Source organism: Micropterus salmoides, unplaced genomic scaffold (assembly GCF_014851395.1).
Source record: "Micropterus salmoides isolate LMB-PRFRI ecotype aquatic unplaced genomic scaffold, ASM1485139v1 Ms_hic_scaffold_19, whole genome shotgun sequence".
NCBI classification, from domain to species: domain Eukaryota; kingdom Metazoa; phylum Chordata; class Actinopteri; order Centrarchiformes; family Centrarchidae; genus Micropterus; species Micropterus salmoides.
The window spans coordinates 19,860,135-19,878,471 of NW_024041039.1; the positions used below are offsets into that span (position 1 = coordinate 19,860,135).

Genomic DNA, 18,337 nt, shown 5'->3' on the forward strand with positions numbered 1-18,337 from the left:
GCTACAGTTGGGAAACCTTAACCATGGTCCATCAAGTATTAAAGGGAATGGATGTTTTGACATGTATGAAGGGAGGGCAGGAGCACCAGTACACTGTATACCTCTCTCTACAAAAGAGATTGATTGGGCCTTAGAGCCCATGGCAGCCTGACTAGTGAAATCGCTCATAAGTGAATTGAGGTAATTTACACAAAATTATACAGGATTAAAGTACACTACAGGTATGCATTGATCCTCCACAGGATCTGTGTGATTCAGTCAATGGTGGGAACGCCAAATGCTTCAATACAGCAGAGCTGTGAGATGTCCGGGCCTCTTAGTCACACTGCTCCAGACTCAATAGTCCATTGTCTCTGCCCGAAAGTGGAACCTCAAACCTATAAGTCAAAGGTGGGGGCTTAGAGATGAAGTCATCTCGGCGGGAGAGCTGTTCTGCCAGATACCTTCATGGCCAGGGAACAGTTCCTAAATCCTGTTCCCTTATTGTAAATCCTCTCAGACACATTGGCCTGCTGCAGGGGTGATAAAGGTAACAATGCCTGTGCCCAGCATGAGTTTTCATGAGATAAAAATGCATATAGCATTTGACTTTATTTGCTTAGCAACCTTTATATACTGCTTTGAGTTCATTTTTCTTTTCCCTCTTGGAACAATTATACAAACACTTGAAAGGAGTTTTTTCAACTGGCTCTAGTGGATGTTAGGTCAACAAACATTGTTATGCCACATGCAGGATACAATCTCGACTTCAATTTATATAAATTTGCTTTCAATTGAGGGCATTATGAGTTATGATGTTAAATAAAGTACTGGAGCAGCTGGGTACTTGTGCTTGTTATGGTATTTTAAGCATAACAAACATTAAGCATAATAAACAATTGCTTAAAGTAAAACATGTTCTCTCTTCCTTTCCTTCTATATGCAACAGCATACATGGACAAATTCAGGTGTGTGTCTCTATCCTCAAATAGGCTTTCCAAATGATAAAGAAACTAATAAAGACATTAAGATGGCCCATTGGAAAACACAGGTTCCTCTGCTGATTTATGAGTAAGACAATGTGTTTGCAGTAAGAGTCCATTATCATACAGCTGTGGAATTATCTCCTGCTCCATCCTCTCTATAATAAAATAAACACAAGAAAAAAGGGAGAAGGCTGTGACAAGCATATAAGGTACCCGTGGCGCCCAAGCGCGTAAAGACGCACAAACAATAAGGATACCCCTGTTTTTACCGAGTTTATGGTAGTCTACTGTCAGTTTACTGGCCTTGTCGAACTGCAGGTTTAAAAATAAATTATTATACCCTTTTCGTTTTTTGCTATATACTTTATGTTGCTTTGAGGGATGAACGGTCTGCATGCAAAGCGCAGAAAAGTGCTTTTTTTGCTGGATCAGGTGAGCCAAAGACAATCTCCTCCAAAAGTATAATGAATGATGATAATATCCCAAGCAAGAAGAAGGTGGAGAGGGAAGTGGGCGGCGTTTAGTGGCTGACAGTGTCTGAAATGGCACTACATGCGGTATATAAACTGGGAGGGACGTCAAACATCCTTCACTTGAGAGTCACTATGCGCTGATGCTCCGCCGCACGCTCGCATCACTGTTGGCAACACAGGTCTCGCATCAACACAGCAAACTCAAACAACATCTGACCGGCACGATGGATGGGCAACATAAAGACCGCAGACAGAGTCACTTGTGGATATTGACGTTACTGATATTTGTCTAACCTCTAGCACTGGATAACTCGGTCTTTTCCAACCTCTTCTTCTGGATACGGGCTGTGGAACTGGATCTTGTCCTACGGGCTTTGAAAAAAAGGATTATATTTATTCTGATCACTTTTATTTGTCATAACTCCGTTTTCGCCATCACCACTTGGAATAGGAACGTTTTGTTGCAGGACACACTGATTTTTTAAGGATACGCACATCCAACTCTAAAGAATGGCCGTTTGGTTCACCTCTATCCTCGCAATAGTTATAACATTATTTACTCAGGTAGCGTGTTGTTTTTATTCTTTGCAAATTAGGAAATAATTATGTTTAGAAAAACAAAATGTTGCATTACTTTGTTGTGCTCCCTTTATGTATCCTTTTAGGTTCTGGGAGCAGGTGTATTCGAGATAGATCTCCATCACTTTCAGAATACAAAAGGTTTGCTGGCAAATGGACTTGGTTGCAGCATGACTGGCTGCAGGACTTATTTCAGGGTTTGTTTGAAGAACTTCCAGACGGTGGTGTCTCCCGGAGACTGTATATTTGGCAAAGTCACCACACCTGTTCTGGGCACTGACTCCTTCAGCATCCAGCAGGACGCCAGGCTGCGTCTGCCGCTCAACTGCACCTGGCCGGTAAGAGCACCTGTCCTGCCGTGCGGACTAATGGCTTCACACACGTTTATGCTGAAGCCAACCACAAATGTGCACACCATGTGCATTTCCTTAAAGCCAAGCAATGTAGATTAGATGTTAAGTGGTTTTCTGCATCCATATCAAACTATTCATTCTCATATATCTTCATCTTCCGATAATTTCTAGCGAATTAAAGCTTTCTTCGTCGCATCCCTTTCCAGGAAAACTGTTTTTTTTTGTGTGCAATATCCCTTGTATGTATTTTCGTTTTTTGTGACGTTTATTTCCTTATTTGTCCACACAGGGAGCTTTCTCACTAATTATTGAAGCCTGGCATTCTCCTGCAGCGGACCTACCTGGAGGTGAGGAGACGTGCGCTGCCTCTCCACCACTAGAGGGAGACATGCCATGTATAGCCCAGATGACTTATTACCTGTCACACATTTCATCAATAACCCCCACAGTCAGCGTGGTGGAAAATGCATCTGGCATTTTCAGCGTCACAGACCCGTGTTTGTTAGGATGCCTTATGAGTCACACGACAATTCTTCACAATCAAATCTCTCGCAAACACAATCGCACTTCCCTTGTTTTATTTTTGGCATGCATGGGAAAGTGCACAGGCTTAAGTGAGAACACGAAGCCTTGCCAAAAATCCCATGACAGCCTTTTCCTGGATTTTACACCTTTTTTGTTAGGTCCTTCTTAACAGGGGAATAATGGGCACATGTGAAAGGAAAAGGAAGTTTCAGTATGCAGATTGTGTATTGTCACATAAATCACTAAAGGGATAATTTTTAGATTTATCAACCACACCATAAGCTATTGTGAACTGATACTTTCTAAATGTTTCTGCTTTAAACTTATCTTTATCTGTTGTGTCCTTCGCAGACACCAACAACCCTGAATTCTTGATTAGTTATTTTGCCATCCAAAGACAGTTGGGAATAGGGCATGAGTGGTCCCAGGATGTGCAGAACGGGACGCAGACGGAGCTAAGGTACTCATACCGCTTCATCTGCAATGAAAATTACTACGGGGACACTTGTTCCAAAATATGCGCTCCAAGAGACGACCATTTTGGCCACTACACCTGCAAGCCTGACGGGCAAATAGCCTGTCTACCGGGATGGAAGGGAGAATACTGCCAAGAACGTAAGCAAGAGTAAAGACACCATATGGACACTTTTTCTTTGTTTGTGATAAAAGGTCCCAAGGCAGAATTTAGACGAGGGTACCTTGCTCCAAAAGGGAGTAATTTAGGGAACATGAACTAAAGTTAGATATTGTGCTGCTTAAAGCCACTTGTTCAAAGGAACAATGGGCCTTCTTTTGTACAATTTGTGGGTAGCCTACCTTTTGCTTTTATTATAAGCTGCAAAGTGACATATTGCACATTTCAGAATAAAATATTAGTTTTGTTTAGAGCTTTAATGTCTAAATCACCTGTAACATGATCACGGGTGTGCATTTGGTTATCCAGCAGACAAACACAATGGAGAGAGAGGAGCTGTTAAGGTGAAATTTGACTACAGAGAGCCCACTTGGTGCACTCTCTGTCCGGGCGCGTGCGGTTTTTTAATCCAGGGCGGTGTTCGCCCAGCAGCGCGCGCACCGGGGTTAATCGCGGCATTATCGCCCGCCACGCGCCACTAAATTGTGGGCTCTATTGTTGAAGCGGTGTAGGGCAGCAGCTGCAAACGGGGCACGAACTACCCACCGATAACAATGGGGCAGCTGTCCCGCTTTTTTTCCTTTTTTTTTTTTTTGAGAACAAGCATCTGCTCGCTCTCACCAGCCGTTTACCACTATAAAACCATGCGAAATCAATGTCACATGCAGCACAGAGCAGGCGCGGCAAATTATGTTTTCCATTGTAATGGTCGTGTAACAGGTTTTATTGTGAGATGAAAACATTCAAAGGCCTTATCAACAGCTTGTTTAAAATGCCAAATGAAAAACCTTGAACGTTAAATATCCCCTGTCTTGTTTTTTTCTTCTTTTTTTATTTTTTTTTTACAGCAATCTGTCTGGAAGGATGCAATGAAAGGAATGGAAACTGCACATTACCTGGAGAGTGCAAGTGAGTATTCACTTACTCCTGTGTTTATTGTCTATTCATAATTATCAAATTAAATGTTCATTTCTGTTCAATGGCATCAGGGGATCCACAGACAGCTGAAACACAATGATAAATATTTACAGTGACAACAGAAATAATACCTCCATTACCAGCAGACAAACCATTAAATAATCTATTAGTATCTCATTTAATTTCTGCAAATAAAAAGAAGGCAACATTGTGTTGGATTTCAGGATGTATTTCTTTGTCTTTCTGTTTTAATTAATCTCTAGGTTATTTTTGTGTGTGATGAGTGTGCTAAACATGAGTGTTCAATTGTGTATGAGCAAAACTGTGTTGTGTGAACAGATGCAGAGAGGGCTGGCAGGGACTCTTCTGTGACGTGTGCAAACTTCATCCATCCTGTAAACATGGTACCTGCAAAGAGGCGTGGCAGTGCACCTGCAAGGAAGGCTGGGGCGGCATCTTTTGTGACCAAGGTGTGGAGCTACCTCTTTCACTAAACTGCAAGGAGAAAGGCAAAATGAAGAAACTCTATAAAATGTTAGTGCTGTATAGGTGAAAGAATGTTTCCGCCCATTTGTTTACAGATCTGAACTACTGCACCCACCACAAACCCTGCAGGAATGGCGCCACATGTATGAACACGGGCCAGGGCAGCTACACCTGCACCTGCCTGCCGGGCTTCACCGGGGTTAACTGTGACTTGGAGGTCAGGGAGTGTGACAGCCTGCCCTGTCGCAATGGAGGCCACTGCCTGGTGAGTCCGGAAGCCTCTCTCTCTCCTTTCCCACAACACAGGCTTTCCTGTTTTTGTTTTTGCCTCAGTCTATCTGCTAGTGCAGGAGGATGCTATCGATTGTCAAGTCAGTAGATGACCCAGTTCACAGAGTGTGGACTGTAAATAGAATTCAAACTAAGGATAATGGGGTTCGTTGGGGCAGTCGTGAACAGGATATGACCAAAAAAAAAAAACATCTGACAGGGAGCTTTTTGATAAACTTGATATCTTTTACTCTGCAGGACTCTGAGAGTGGCTACAGATGTGTGTGCCCACAGGGATTTGAAGGGACACACTGTGAACACAGGATGCTGACCTGTGCGGATACACCCTGCTTTCATGGTGGCAAGTGCAGAGAGAGGGACAATGGGCATAGTTACATATGCGAGTGTCCAGCAGGCTACACGGGACTAAACTGTGAGAGGAAAGTGGATAAATGTACCTCGCTGCAATGCACCAATGGTAATACATCATTCTATCTACATCAAAAATAATTCTTCCCTGTATTTAGTTGTGTGATCATCTGAAACACAAAGATGTTTAGCGCTGTTTTGTTTTGCACAGGTGGACATTGCGTGATCCATGGTAACCTCCGACTGTGCAGCTGTCGCTCAGGCTTCACAGGTCTGCGCTGTGAGATCAACATCAATGAGTGTGCCAGGAACCCTTGCGCCAATGGCTCCACCTGCATAGACCGTATCAACGACTACACCTGCACCTGCCCCCCAGGATACACAGGCCGCCACTGTGAGAAGCCAACAGACCACTGCGCCTCTCAACCCTGCCTGAATGGTGGCACCTGCACCTCTGGAGCAAAAGGCCAGTCTACCTGCGTCTGCCCTGCCCATTACAGCGGTCCCCAGTGCCAGTCCAACGACATGCCTTCATCCAACACCCCCAGCCCCAACATAGGCTGGGAGTCCAATGACAGGTTGAGCTTGGCAGCCATCACCTTGGGAGTAGGCCTGGTGGCTGTTCTGGTCCTCTTCTGCATGGTTGTGGTCGTAGTACGTCATGTCAAGAAGCAGAGAGACAAGGAGCAGGATTCAGAGACCATGAACAACCTCTCCAAGGGTGACTTTCAGAAAGAGAACCTCATCTCTACTCTAGAGCTCAAGAACAACAATAAAAAGATCGATTTGGAGGTGGACTGTCCCACGGAAAAGTCTAATCACAAACACATCAACCACTACCACCTAGACTATAAATCCTCCACGGGGTACAAAGATGAACTGTCCCTTTTGGACAAAGATGAATACTGTGAAAAGACAATAGAAGAAAAAAAGCATTTGAGTAGAATGTACAGGTACGTGCACATGAAAGGGTTCATGGTTATGATGTCACTGTGTAGTGTTGCAGGTGTCCAGGCCATTGATGTTAATGTAAGACATTTTGTTTTTTAAGCTCAGTAACTGACCTGATGTTTCTTCCCTCCACAGCGAAAGGCCGGAATGTAGAATATCAACAATATGTTCTCCCAGAGATTCAGTGTACCAGTCTGTCTTTGTGATAGCAGAGGAGAAAAACGAATGCATCATTGCAACTGAGGTACGTTTCTTTTTCTCCATAATTCATCTATTTTCTTTTGTCCTTATGCAGGACTTTTATTATTAAACAGAAATAGTATTTTTTGTTATGTCAGATGAAGAAGTAGTAGTAGAAAAAGTAATTAAGCTCTATTATCTTCCTCTTTTACAGGTATAATAAATAGAAGATATTACTCACTGTCAACATTGGATTTCTTGTGGACTGTTTACAAGTGTGGAGAGACTGGGATTTATTTAATTGCAAGTTGCTGCTCTTGAAAACTTGATAACTGGATGGAGCCTGTGTGCTCTTCGAATTCAATAGATCTGAAGACCTACTAATCTTTGTGAGAATGTAAAGACTGAAAAGACTGCAGGAAACAATGAGCACATCTGAGCTGAATGCGCCTTCCATGTTTTTGACTCAAACCCCTTGTTTGCTCCGTCCAAGTTCACCCGAGGGCTTCAGGCCAAGATGTTGATGTCTGTGTGTTGATTAGAGGAAGAGGACTCCTTGATGCGCTCCTCTCCACCTTATTTGCAGTAATCAGCAATCAACAAGTCAACTTACTGCCAACAAGCCTGTTGAGGGAGCCAGCCTTTTCCATTTTTTGTGGCCTGCAATGTGCTATGCAAACAAAAATCAGCATTGTGCTCAATGAAAAACTAGACTGACAGAAACTACTGAAAACGGTTCATTTTTGAAGAATATTTAGGATTATCAGTTTTGTTAATTTGAAATCCTTTTTAATAAAGAATGTATGCAGCCTAGATCACAAAGCCTTATGTGTTTAAGAAAAACATTGTGCCCCGCCATCTCTTGGATTCCTTTGCACAGCAAAATGGAGGTAATATAAAAAGATCAAAAGATGCAATATACTGTAGCTCCATGCAGGGAAACTCATGATAAGGCCTTGTTTTACCTTATGCAAGATCACCCTTAAATAAAGACAAAGAATTACATTAAGTGACTATCGTACCAAGGACGCCTTCAAAGGAAATTACTGAACCAATAATGTTATTTTGTAAGATTAGCATTTCATTAGTAATTTAAGAATATGAAGCTCTGATCTTTCTATGTTTTATAAGATTATTTTGTATATACTGTATATTTATATGTTGAGATTAGAAGTATGAATTGTACATCTTTTTTTAAGTTGACGCCCGGAAAAGGTGATTTATTTTTGTTGTTGGTTTTATTATTTTTTGTTATAAAAACAAAACAAAACAATGAATACATATCTGGTACACTGTTTGTTTGTTGGTCTTCAATGGTTGAGTGTACATGTGGTCAAATAGAGATCCTAATATAAATGTTGGAATCATCTAGAAACTTTTATGTGTGTCAGCTGGCGTGGAAGTGGCTTCATTGTCTATACATACAGTCATTTATTTGGCCTGGTAGCATTTCTAATGATTCCATGTCTATGTCTATGACATCTGTGTCAGTGTGATGTGAAATCAATGTGCTAGCAATCATTCAGTGGACAGTGTTGTAATTGGCAGCAATGTACGGAATTACTCAAACAAAAAGATATATATTTAAAATAACACATCTGTATGTGGAAATAAAGAATCATTGTGGTCTTTCTACAGTACTTAACTGCTTCTCTGAAAGTATCACTAGATATATCGCTGAGTGACTGAGGCTCCAAGGAACAAAGCACTATATGCTCTCTGATGATAAGATAGCTCTTATGGCTCTGGCTGTTAGCTGAAAGGGGGAGGGGACAGAGTGCCATGTGAAGCATAAACTTGGCATAATGCACATGTGTCAACAAGAAATTGTGCATGTGCCCTTTCACTACTGGAGCGTGAGCACGGCAAACAGGGCCCATGAGGTATATAGGCCATAACAACCCAGCAGGCACCAGCAAATATCACTGTCACTTTGAACATCCTTCATGTGCTTCACCAGAACTCCTGCAGGTAATATTGAAGCATCAAGTCAGTCTAAAAAATGGAGCAATGTCCTTTTACGGCCACTTGGGGGCAGTAAGCTTTGTTTGAAGTTGGAGAAAATGCGTTTCTTTCACTTCTCACTCAAGCTCATGAAATGTAATGCACAGTAAGTAAGAGTAAGGCAGAGGACAAATGATCTCAATCAGTCATTCATAAGCGATCAGACTGTGGTGGCACAATAGTGTGCCCGACAGAGCTCAGCAGAATCCAGACACTTAATGAGCTTAAGAGAGCATATAGGCTACATAACAGTCCCAGCTATTTATAGGTAATGTGATTACCTGCTGGACTGTCGCTGACTGTTTACACTCAAGGGTACAAGAGGTGCAACCACATTTTTAAAAGGAAGAAAATTGTAGTAAATAAAATGCAGGTAGCCTATATATCCATTTGACCACGATGTGAAAAATCCAAAAGATTGTGAAAGGAAAAAATCACTGTCATGTCAGATGTAGCCTATATGAATAGATATATATCTATTATAGAGAGTTCTGTGAGTGAAAGATGTTTGTAGGCTGTATTATTAAAATAAATACATTCAGTTTAGTAAACTCACATTCAATGTATTTGTTCAAACTGCAACCCGTTCCTCCACTTTTCTTCTTCTAAAGAAGAAGATTGTGGCAGAATTGTGTTTCCCCAACGTTCACTGGTTAAGGCTGGTGAGACAAATTACTACTAAAACGACCCTGATTGGTTTATCGGAAAGCTAAGCCCGCCCCTGCTCAATTTAATTGGTCGGGGGCGTCTCGCTCTGACTCGCTCTGAACAACAAATACACGTGTTTGTAGGATACAGAACAGTCTCCACTCATCCAAACAGGTTTTCTGCTGACATTTAGACGCGACGTCTCATCCTACAAGACTGTGTTAGGATTTAGATTATTTCTGCTTCGAACACTTTATAACAGTGACAGTGACATGTATGGGAATGTATAGCACAATGAAACAGGAGAGGAGATATCACAGAGCAGCCACTTGTTGACAGAAATAGCGACGTAAACGAGCGTGTCTCGTTTCTAAAACACAGCCACAATGAAACCTCAGGATATTATCAAAGAAAAGAGCAGCCTGTGGATATTTGGCTATGGCTCCTTAGTGTGGAAACCGGATTTTGATTACAAGAGGAGTAAAATCGGCTGCATTAAGGGATACAAAAGACGCTTCTGGCATGGAGACGATTTTTATCGAGGGGACAAGAAAAGGGTGAGATATGTAGCAACACTTGCCTCCAAGGCATACATTTACTACTATATTGTATTGCTGTCAAGTGCTTCAAATAGTTCCTTATGGCTCTATGATGATTTTAGTTGTTAATTTATTTTTTCACTTGTGTTTATTAGCCTATGTGTTATTTTGTGTTGTGTGATGTGCTGAGGTGGCCACCTCCTCACTGCGTGTGTCCTTGCTGTCCACAGCCTGGCAGAGTGGTGACACTAGTGGAAGATCAGGACGTAAGTGTTCTTGTTTTGGAAGGTCCCAGTCTATTTTCATACTGTTTACATGTTGTCCACTTGTAGAGCCAACAGCTTACAACACCCACAAAGAAGATCTGGTCTTACCCAATATTCGTCCAAACTTTTACACCCAGTGACGCTGCAGGTCATGAAACATTTATATCAAGCTTTAAAGTACTATAACTTAGAATCAAAAGGGTCAGCCCTCAGAAATGTATCCATAAGAAAACCACTTTCTCATTTTTGTCTACTATTAATGTTTACTAAATTAATATCACACTTGCCTCGGGTGTTGGCAGAATACTCATATTAAGTCTTTTACATGGATGACCATTACATACTGTGTTTGTTCTACCATTAACATTCAGGCAAGCTAACTGCTGTATCTCCCCTCTATTTGTGTTTCCCCTGCAGGCTTGCACATGGGGAGTGGCCTATGAGGTGACTGACTCCCAGATTGAAGTCTCCCTTCAGTACCTGAACATGAGAGAGGTTGTGTTGGGGGGCTACATAACAGAGATGGTGGAGTTCATCCCTAAGGAGAAGGACCAGGCTCCTCTGTTGGCCCTCGTCTACATCGCTACTTCCGAAAATCCCATCTACCTCGGCCCGGCCTCGGACAAGGAGATTGCCGCCCAGATTGCCGTCTGCAGGGGCAACACAGGCCACAATATTGAATACCTGGTCCGCCTGGCAGAGTTCATGAGGCTATGCTGTCCCGGGGTAGAGGATGATCACCTCTTCTCCATTGAGGCAGCTGTCCTAGACACTTTCCGTGACTGTGGAGGGATCAAACCCCCAGACCAAAAAATCCTACTGCTGGGAGCTACATAAAGGCACTCCACACCATAAAACTGTCCATGTTTTTAAACTAGGTGAAAGAGAATTGAAGTCCTCCAACACTTTTAATCAAGAATACCTGATTTGGTTTCATGGGAAATATAACAGGGGTGACATTTTCAGTGGATAACTATTTTTAAGTGGCAGCATAACCTCGCTGAGTTGTGTTCCTCAGCGTGCACTTCAACTGTAAAGACAGCGTAGGTTATGCATGCTTCACTTTATACTGTATACAAATTCCAGAAGCATGGGATGCTTTTAAAAACTCACACCAAGATATGACTTCACCATTTGAATACCTCATGTCTTACACCTTTGTTGTAAAAGGGGTCTCAGAAGAATTGTAAACTGTGTTCATTTTTAATAAGCATTTGAATAAAAACACTAAAATCTGCATTTAAGTAAGTGGCTTTGAATATTTGTTGTTTTCCCCGGTGCTCACATGCTATGAGTTTGCCCAAGTCTTTAATATATTTATGTTTGCGGTTGAATGCATGATCGCATACCGGCCCCTCACCTCGTGCTGCCACTTCACGTGGCCGAGGAATGTACAGCTGTAGCATTTGGCAGGAAATGCTGAGTTTTCCTCACAGACCTGTTAAGTGAGCAGCTTTTAGACGTCTTTTGTGTAAACACACTGTATTGTATACATGCATTTACTGTAAATAATTGTTTATTCTGGATGTTTTGTGGACCTCACAGCTGCTCCGGGCAGTTCATGAGACAGAATTTAGTAAATAAAGTTTATTTAATAATGTACCTTTCACAGAACAAAGTCACAAAGTGCTTTACAAGAGTAAAATAATAAAGCAATATATATAATGAGACAACAATAAAACAAAAGCAACAACAATGTAAAATAGTATTAAATAATGAATTAATAAAATAAGCAACAACATCATAAAAATCAATAAAACATAGGCAGTAATGAACCTTAAAACATACACATTTGCATACTTTCAAAAGCACATGGTGACACAAAGGCCAGCAATAAAATGGAAATAATGCATGTCACAACCAGCAGGCTTTAAAAACCTTTTCTTTCATGATGCCAGAATTGTCAGGGTCCCCAACCTCCCAAATTCTGCCAAGCACAATGGTGGGTCCTTTTTTAAAAATTCCTGTGGTTCGGCCAAACATCCCTCAAACACTTAAAACTTTACTTTAAAATCTAGTTTAGCTCCCAGTGTTTCCAAAGAAAAAGAAAAAGTGATGCACAAACATCTAACATAATAACAATAATCTTAATTGATGTTATGGTTTAAAGCAATATACAAATATTTCACTCAGGAAAAATCATGCATAAATCATGCACAACTTTCCAGTGTGATATCCAGTAGCGTTGGTAGAAATCTGTGTATTAGAGTGCATACAGTCAGCTATAAAGGAAAGCACACACCAGAGAGGCTTAACTGGAAGGTGGGGTGCAGATAGGGTTTCTTTTTCATCTGAGCTTTGATCACGTGCATGTGTCCACATAGCACATGTCAGACTTAACAAAAAAAGGCCATATTTAAGGCTGCACATTTCTGTGGTACATTGCTATACTTTCCTAGAAGTCAGCTCCTAAACTAGGTCAAAGGTTGGAGCTATGAGTCAGAGCACAGGAACATACAGTTCAGAAAAAGCTCCCAAGTACAGAACACCTAATGTAGAAAGACATGGACAGAAAGTACTATGATAACCAGCCATTATATAACTTAACCACTGTGTCCAGTGGTTGTCCTTTTACAGGAAAGAATAATAAAACGGATATATGGAGGAACTGTTTGTGGCTCCTGCTATTGCATGTTCTCTGTGCTGTCTGAGACAGTGTTTTCAATAAAACAAATGAGATTGTCCAGAGAGACAAACAGACAGACAACGTTGATTCAACAACAAAAATGTGTGTCTGTCATTTCCTTCAACGTGATGTAGTAACATGTGGCACACACAACAAGTTTTGGTACATGTTGTGCTCACCGAAAATATCTGATGACAGAGGGGATTTGACACCCAGTCCAAACCTACATTTAATGTGTTCTCTACATTCATTTGTTTTTGTTTCTCTTCCTGAATCACTAGTAAAGGTACCAAGTCCAGAAATGAACAGTATCTTATCTTTTTTCAATCTATTCTCTATTCTTCATACCAACAATACCAAAACTGATTATGTCCACACATACATCTTGGTATAAAACAAGGAGGCATAAAGACACATATTCAACTATATTCAGTGTCAACATTCTAAGGTCAGCAGTCCCCACAGTATGGAGAAAAATACATCACCTGCCCTATGGAGGTATTTATAATGAGTTTATAAATGCTGAAATTAGCATTTATTTATCTATTTGCAATGAAGGCTCAATAATGCTGCATTAGAGCATTATGACTCACTCCGGCACCTCTCATTAGAGACATAACAATAAACATTAAGTAAATCAATAAATGCCCTTTACCACACTGTTAGGGTTCCTTGGAGAGGTGAATAGGAAATTATGCAAGTTAGAGGACAATTACTCACGAAGAGAGGTGCAAAACATGTCCATATGTCTGACTTTTCTTTGTGCATCCACATTAAACGTACTACCAAACCATTCAAAAACATTTTAATACACATTACATCTACATGGCTAAACTGGGCTCCCTATGCACTTTGAGCGCCTAATCAATATTATTACCCTTCCTGAGGTCACATGCTCTTTAGGAAATTATATCAGTCATTAGCTGCATTTCGACCAAAGGAATTATACCCCGGAACTAGGAACCTTTGGAGCAGGGTCTAAATGTAGTTCTGGGGTCTTCATTTTACCCCCCAAAAAGTCCCTGCTCGGGGGGTAGTACTTTCCGAAACGCACACAACAGTGGGCTGAAGGAACCTTTTAGTTCCTTGAAAAGAGATCTGGGGACTTAAAAGTCCCGGGTACTTCGAAGCCTGCTTGGTCGAAAAGCGGCTAGTATGTCTTCTGAACAGAAGGAACCCACACAATACCGCAAACTAGAGATGGAGGTCATGTCCTGAAGATGTGCGTTTGGCCAATCACTACCCAGAACAGTAATCCCCAAAAACATTAGGCCTACTGATGCATTTTGGAGCCTTCACCTGCATGCTAATGTGTACCTAGTCTGAACCCTGACCCTTGACCTTGGCTTGGTCAGTGCAGGGCTGAAGGTCACTCTGGAAGTGTTAAGGAGAAAGTGATTGGGCCACTAATGGAGTCCATCCGCTTTAGAGCCCTAGATGGACGTGAGTGCTGTATGTCATGGGGGCCACTTCCCCACAAGAGGTTGCCTGGACATTAAAAAGGCACAAACAAAGGCTTTTGATTTGGCAGTAAACCACAAGCCTTCTTCCAACCCTATCAATCAACAAAATAAAAACAGATAATAATGTTCCATGTGTTTTATGTCTTTTACTAAAGGAGCAGCTTTCCGAAGGCTTAGATCAAAGGACTGAATCTGGTTTGTGGCTTGGGCATAAGCTGCTGCTCATCTTGTTTCATGACGCAGATGGGAAATAACAGTTAAGACTCATCCATCATTGTGCAATGATAAACACCATTCTTTAATCCATTCATCATCACCAGCGGTGATGTAAACATTGTTTCTTCTCATCCAAACAGAGCATCGTCCACTGGATCTTTTAATCCAATCTGTCTGGAACAGGACTGGTGACTGAACCAGGCTTGACAAAATTAAAGCCCCAGCCAGAGAGCTGACTCCTGCTTCATTAGCCTGCTCTATCCCTGAGGAATGGCACTTTCGCTGCTGTTAATTTCATTTCCCTAATCTCTTTTATACTCAAACCCACCACAGATGCCTGTGCCTGGCCAAGGGGTGTCAGGCCCTGAGGGGAAATTGATCTGTGAGTGAACCTTTTATCTGTTTTAGCATGAAACAAAGGTATTTTTTATAAATTAATCAAGTCTTTGTTGCCTTGATGAAAGTTCAGTTGTTAAAAGCCAAGTACCACGAAGCCTAATTTACACTAATAAAAATAATAAAATTCACAGTTGCATTTTTTGTTTGTGTGTTTGGTAAAGGATCCACATGGTCTCAAGGATCCTCCTCAGAAGTGTTACAGGAGGTTGCGGCCTAATAAACGTAAATACGCTGCTGCATAATCTACCTAAACGGCAGTTTTTCTCTTGAGGATGAGCTGAATATGTCACTGCGTAAAATGTTGGGAAACTGCCTGTTTTGTCTCTACAGCATGCTAGCTATGAGGTTGATGTTTAGCAGATATAATATTTACCATCTAAGTTGTGTTAGCATGCTAACAATTGCTAATTAGCACTCAACAATCCATCCCATAGTTGTCCAGACATTTCACTTTGAACCAAAAATGGCAACATGCTAGTGATGCTAGAGGAAAAGTTATCAGGATACGTCATCTGGAAACCACTACATGTCATTTTTGGATTTTGTACAGATTGAACAAACAAGATATACTGTGTTAATTAGTGAGCTTTTAAGGTGCTAGTAAGAGGGTTTTGTTATCTTTGGACAGAGCCAAGCTAACATTTTTTTAATTTCATCAGCAAGTGTGTAGCATTCATCAATGCAATTTATAAAATCCTGGTTTTATCACAATTTTGCATCAAAGTCCACGAAGGGGTTTATTATTATCATTATTATTATTATTATGAGGCATTATACACATGCGTCATACATAGGACCAGACTAAACCTCTTGTGATGCCAACTTTGTAAAGTCAGAACAATCAGGCAAAGCAGGTTTTTTCAGTGGCATCCAGTGCCAAGTGCAGTGCCACAGTGACAGGATGTGGCCTGTTTTTACCCTCCAGCAACATTTTGAAGTCCTATTTGTTAATTATTTATGTACTTAATCAGGTAGTTTATATTTTTTCCATTAAATAACAGTAAAACTCTCTGTGCAGAGAGGGACAGGTGCTTGCTTTGGTAAAAACAGCACAACATGTTTGCATAGCAACTCAACAAAGATGCCTTTAACATTTGCCCTGCTTACTATTGCGAATGGCGCAGTTTCTCTCTGGATGTCAGCACCTTCCAAGAATAAGATAATTGCACAACATTTCTCCCTAAAGGGAACTAACCACCACAACTGGTTTGAGACAAAGGCGGCTGCTAAATATATGGCAAGAAACCCTGCGTTATTATGTTGGGGCATGGTGTAACTCTGTCATTCCCTACCTTTGGTAATTTAATAGAAGATGTCATACATGCCTCAAAATTTGACTGACATTTGATAGATTATCTACAGCAATTTATTTCACTCAAAGTTGAATTTAATCTTTGAGAAAAAGGGGAAACTGAAAATGGAAATGTGTCTCGGTGGAATGAGGCCTTAAGTGGAAGTCAAACATGGGAGGGATGAGGCTCCATCTCCCCCTGTTGGCAGACACGCGCTCTATTCGAACAGCAAGCATAACTTAGAAGTTTAAGTTTGAATATGTGTCACCAAAATTGCACTATGTACTAAAATATCATACTTGGGCAGTCCGGGAGGTGTATACGACTGCCATCATGCTTTATGTGCAATGTCAATATTCTCTTTACTTTATATAAAACATCTTGGTGTGGTGTATCCAGCCCTGCAGTTACTTTCAAATAGTATCAACAAGACCTTGTTGATTATGAATTCTTGAAGGACTTTTTTACTTACCGCTTGATTTTGACATTTGACTTTAAAGATGGCCCTGACATTATGAGTACACTCAGCTCTCAGGTACTCACTTTCTTAGCCTGAATCAAAAGGCCCTGGGGGTTTCCTGTCATTTTTCTCCTGAGTGTTTTCTCTCAAAGAACAGGAAAGGCAGCCCTGTTTCCCACACACTCACAGAGGTTCAATATCAATGCCATTTTACAGTGTGACCAGAATCCCACACAATCAAACAGCTGCAGAGTCATTGTGAGAGTCTCAGTGGCTTTGGGCTGCAATATCACAATAACATAATGATGCTGGTTCGTATTTGTTTAGAGGGAATAGTGCCAAGCCAATTTGTAATCTATTCATGAACAATCTCATGAAGGCACTCTAGCTCTAAAGTGTTGACCAACATAAACAAGCTCCACGCAACACTTTTTTAAATCATTAATTTAAATGTGTGTGTGTGTGTGTGTGTGTGTGTGTAACGGCAAGTAATGATGCTTTGTGTTTGTTTGGAAAGTTTTATGCCTTTGAAAAGATCATGTTCTCATGTTAATCAGCCAATTGCGGCAGAGTTTCCTGTTTAAATAGATTCTAATCGGGCTCTGCAAGAACACATGCTGCTGTGTGGACTGATGTGAAGCCAATTGAAACTAAAAAAGAAGAAAACACAGATGCTTCAAAGGCCAAAGGGTGAGACCACTGGTGATATTGTTATCAGTTCCCTGTAATGCATTGGATCAAACAGTCAGACGCTGAGGGGCTGATGTGGATTTGTATTTGTATGTGGAATCATCAGAACTTGAATAGCTTCTAAAGGAAATGTCTTGTTTTTTTATGCAGCTAGTCTTCATTTATTCAAACTTCATTTAAACTATAACTATGCCCTTGATTGTAACAGAATGGGTGATCAAATGACATGACGAAACAAAATATGAGCGTCACACCTGACCTACTTGTTCAAACAAATGTCAGGTTTTCGTTTGACCTAAATTTGGGTGTGTAAAGACAGCACAGTAGGCAGCATTCCGCACTTGTACAGTCATCAGATACATGTGATGTATTTGAGTACATAGTGTCCTACTTTTGGCTTGCTCCACAGATTATTATTATAGATCTGCACTGACTCGTGAAGAACAGAAACCAGGTGACATACCTACTGGGAAACCACACCGTGGTTCCCTGGCTTGGTAAAAACTAACACCCAACTGTTGGATAGAAATACAGTTTACTTGCAATAATTTTAATTTTTTTTGTAGTATAGCTCATATTTACTTCTTTTTATCTAACGCTAGGCAAGATAGCAAATAAACATGTTTCCCAAAATATCGAACTATTTATTAAGCATTAGGCATAAGGTATTACCCTGATATTATCAAACTGAAATGTCCCTTTCTTTCACTTTATTCATTCTTATTTCAATCACCTAAGAAATTGGAGATGCGGCTAATGAAGGCATAAGATTCACATCCAATGGGACTGCAAACCCATTTCTACATTGAAGTAAACCGTATTCTGCTACATTCATTTTAGAGCAACTGGAAAAAGTGTATTTTCATGAAATGTAATTGTCATCAGGCCTGTGCAGGTGTGGTTTGCTGGCAACATGTAATAAAACTTTTTGGCACATTTGGTCATAACAGTTTGATTAAAATTTAGCTAAGTTCAGATTGGTGCCTTTTCAACCCAGCCGTCTTCAAACCAGTGAGAAGGGCACAGACAAA

At 40.9% G+C, this 18,337-nt stretch overlaps 2 protein-coding genes across 4 annotated transcripts; both read left to right on the forward strand.

The window, feature by feature from the left end:
* The first annotated feature begins 1,547 nt into the window (after window positions 1–1,547).
* On the forward strand, window positions 1,548–8,343 carry LOC119910536 (delta-like protein 4). The gene is made up of 11 exons (XM_038729193.1): window positions 1,548–2,002; window positions 2,104–2,355; window positions 2,660–2,717; window positions 3,247–3,510; window positions 4,378–4,438; window positions 4,787–4,917; window positions 5,029–5,198; window positions 5,462–5,681; window positions 5,784–6,525; window positions 6,659–6,767; window positions 6,918–8,343. Exons 1-11 carry the CDS (start codon window positions 1,949–1,951, stop codon window positions 6,921–6,923), a joined length of 2,067 nt encoding a protein of 688 aa, XP_038585121.1. The 5' UTR covers window positions 1,548–1,948; the 3' UTR covers window positions 6,924–8,343.
* Window positions 8,344–9,482: 1,139 nt separating this feature from the next.
* On the forward strand, window positions 9,483–11,404 carry LOC119910748 (glutathione-specific gamma-glutamylcyclotransferase 1-like). 3 transcript variants are annotated; one of them, XM_038729545.1, is made up of 3 exons: window positions 9,483–9,912; window positions 10,050–10,160; window positions 10,578–11,404. In XM_038729545.1, the coding sequence occupies exons 1-3, from the start codon at window positions 9,742–9,744 to the stop codon at window positions 10,995–10,997; spliced, it is 702 nt and encodes a 233-aa protein (XP_038585473.1). In that variant the 5' UTR covers window positions 9,483–9,741; the 3' UTR covers window positions 10,998–11,404. The 3 variants fall into 3 exon arrangements, with proteins under 3 accessions (XP_038585473.1, XP_038585475.1, XP_038585474.1); XM_038729546.1 differs by having other exon boundaries at window positions 9,485–9,912; window positions 10,125–10,160; XM_038729547.1 differs by lacking the exon at window positions 10,050–10,160.
* The last annotated feature ends 6,933 nt before the right edge of the window (window positions 11,405–18,337 follow it).

What these genes read in the sequence shown, in the direction of transcription:
- LOC119910748 (XM_038729545.1), top strand. Translation starts at nt 9,742, where the DNA reads ATGAAACCTCAGGATATTATCAAAGAAAAGAGCAGCCTGTGGATATTT. An exon ending in ATCGAGGGGACAAGAAAAGG is followed by an intron (nt 9,913 to 10,049) that starts GTGAGATATGTA and finishes TGTGTTTATTAG; the next exon opens with CCTATGTGTTATTTTGTGTT. An exon ending in CACTAGTGGAAGATCAGGAC is followed by an intron (nt 10,161 to 10,577) that starts GTAAGTGTTCTT and finishes TTTCCCCTGCAG; the next exon opens with GCTTGCACATGGGGAGTGGC.
- LOC119910536 (XM_038729193.1), top strand. Translation starts at nt 1,949, where the DNA reads ATGGCCGTTTGGTTCACCTCTATCCTCGCAATAGTTATAACATTATTT. An exon ending in TGCAGCGGACCTACCTGGAG is followed by an intron (nt 2,718 to 3,246) that starts GTGAGGAGACGT and finishes TGTCCTTCGCAG; the next exon opens with ACACCAACAACCCTGAATTC. An exon ending in GGGAGAATACTGCCAAGAAC is followed by an intron (nt 3,511 to 4,377) that starts GTAAGCAAGAGT and finishes TTTTTTTTACAG; the next exon opens with CAATCTGTCTGGAAGGATGC.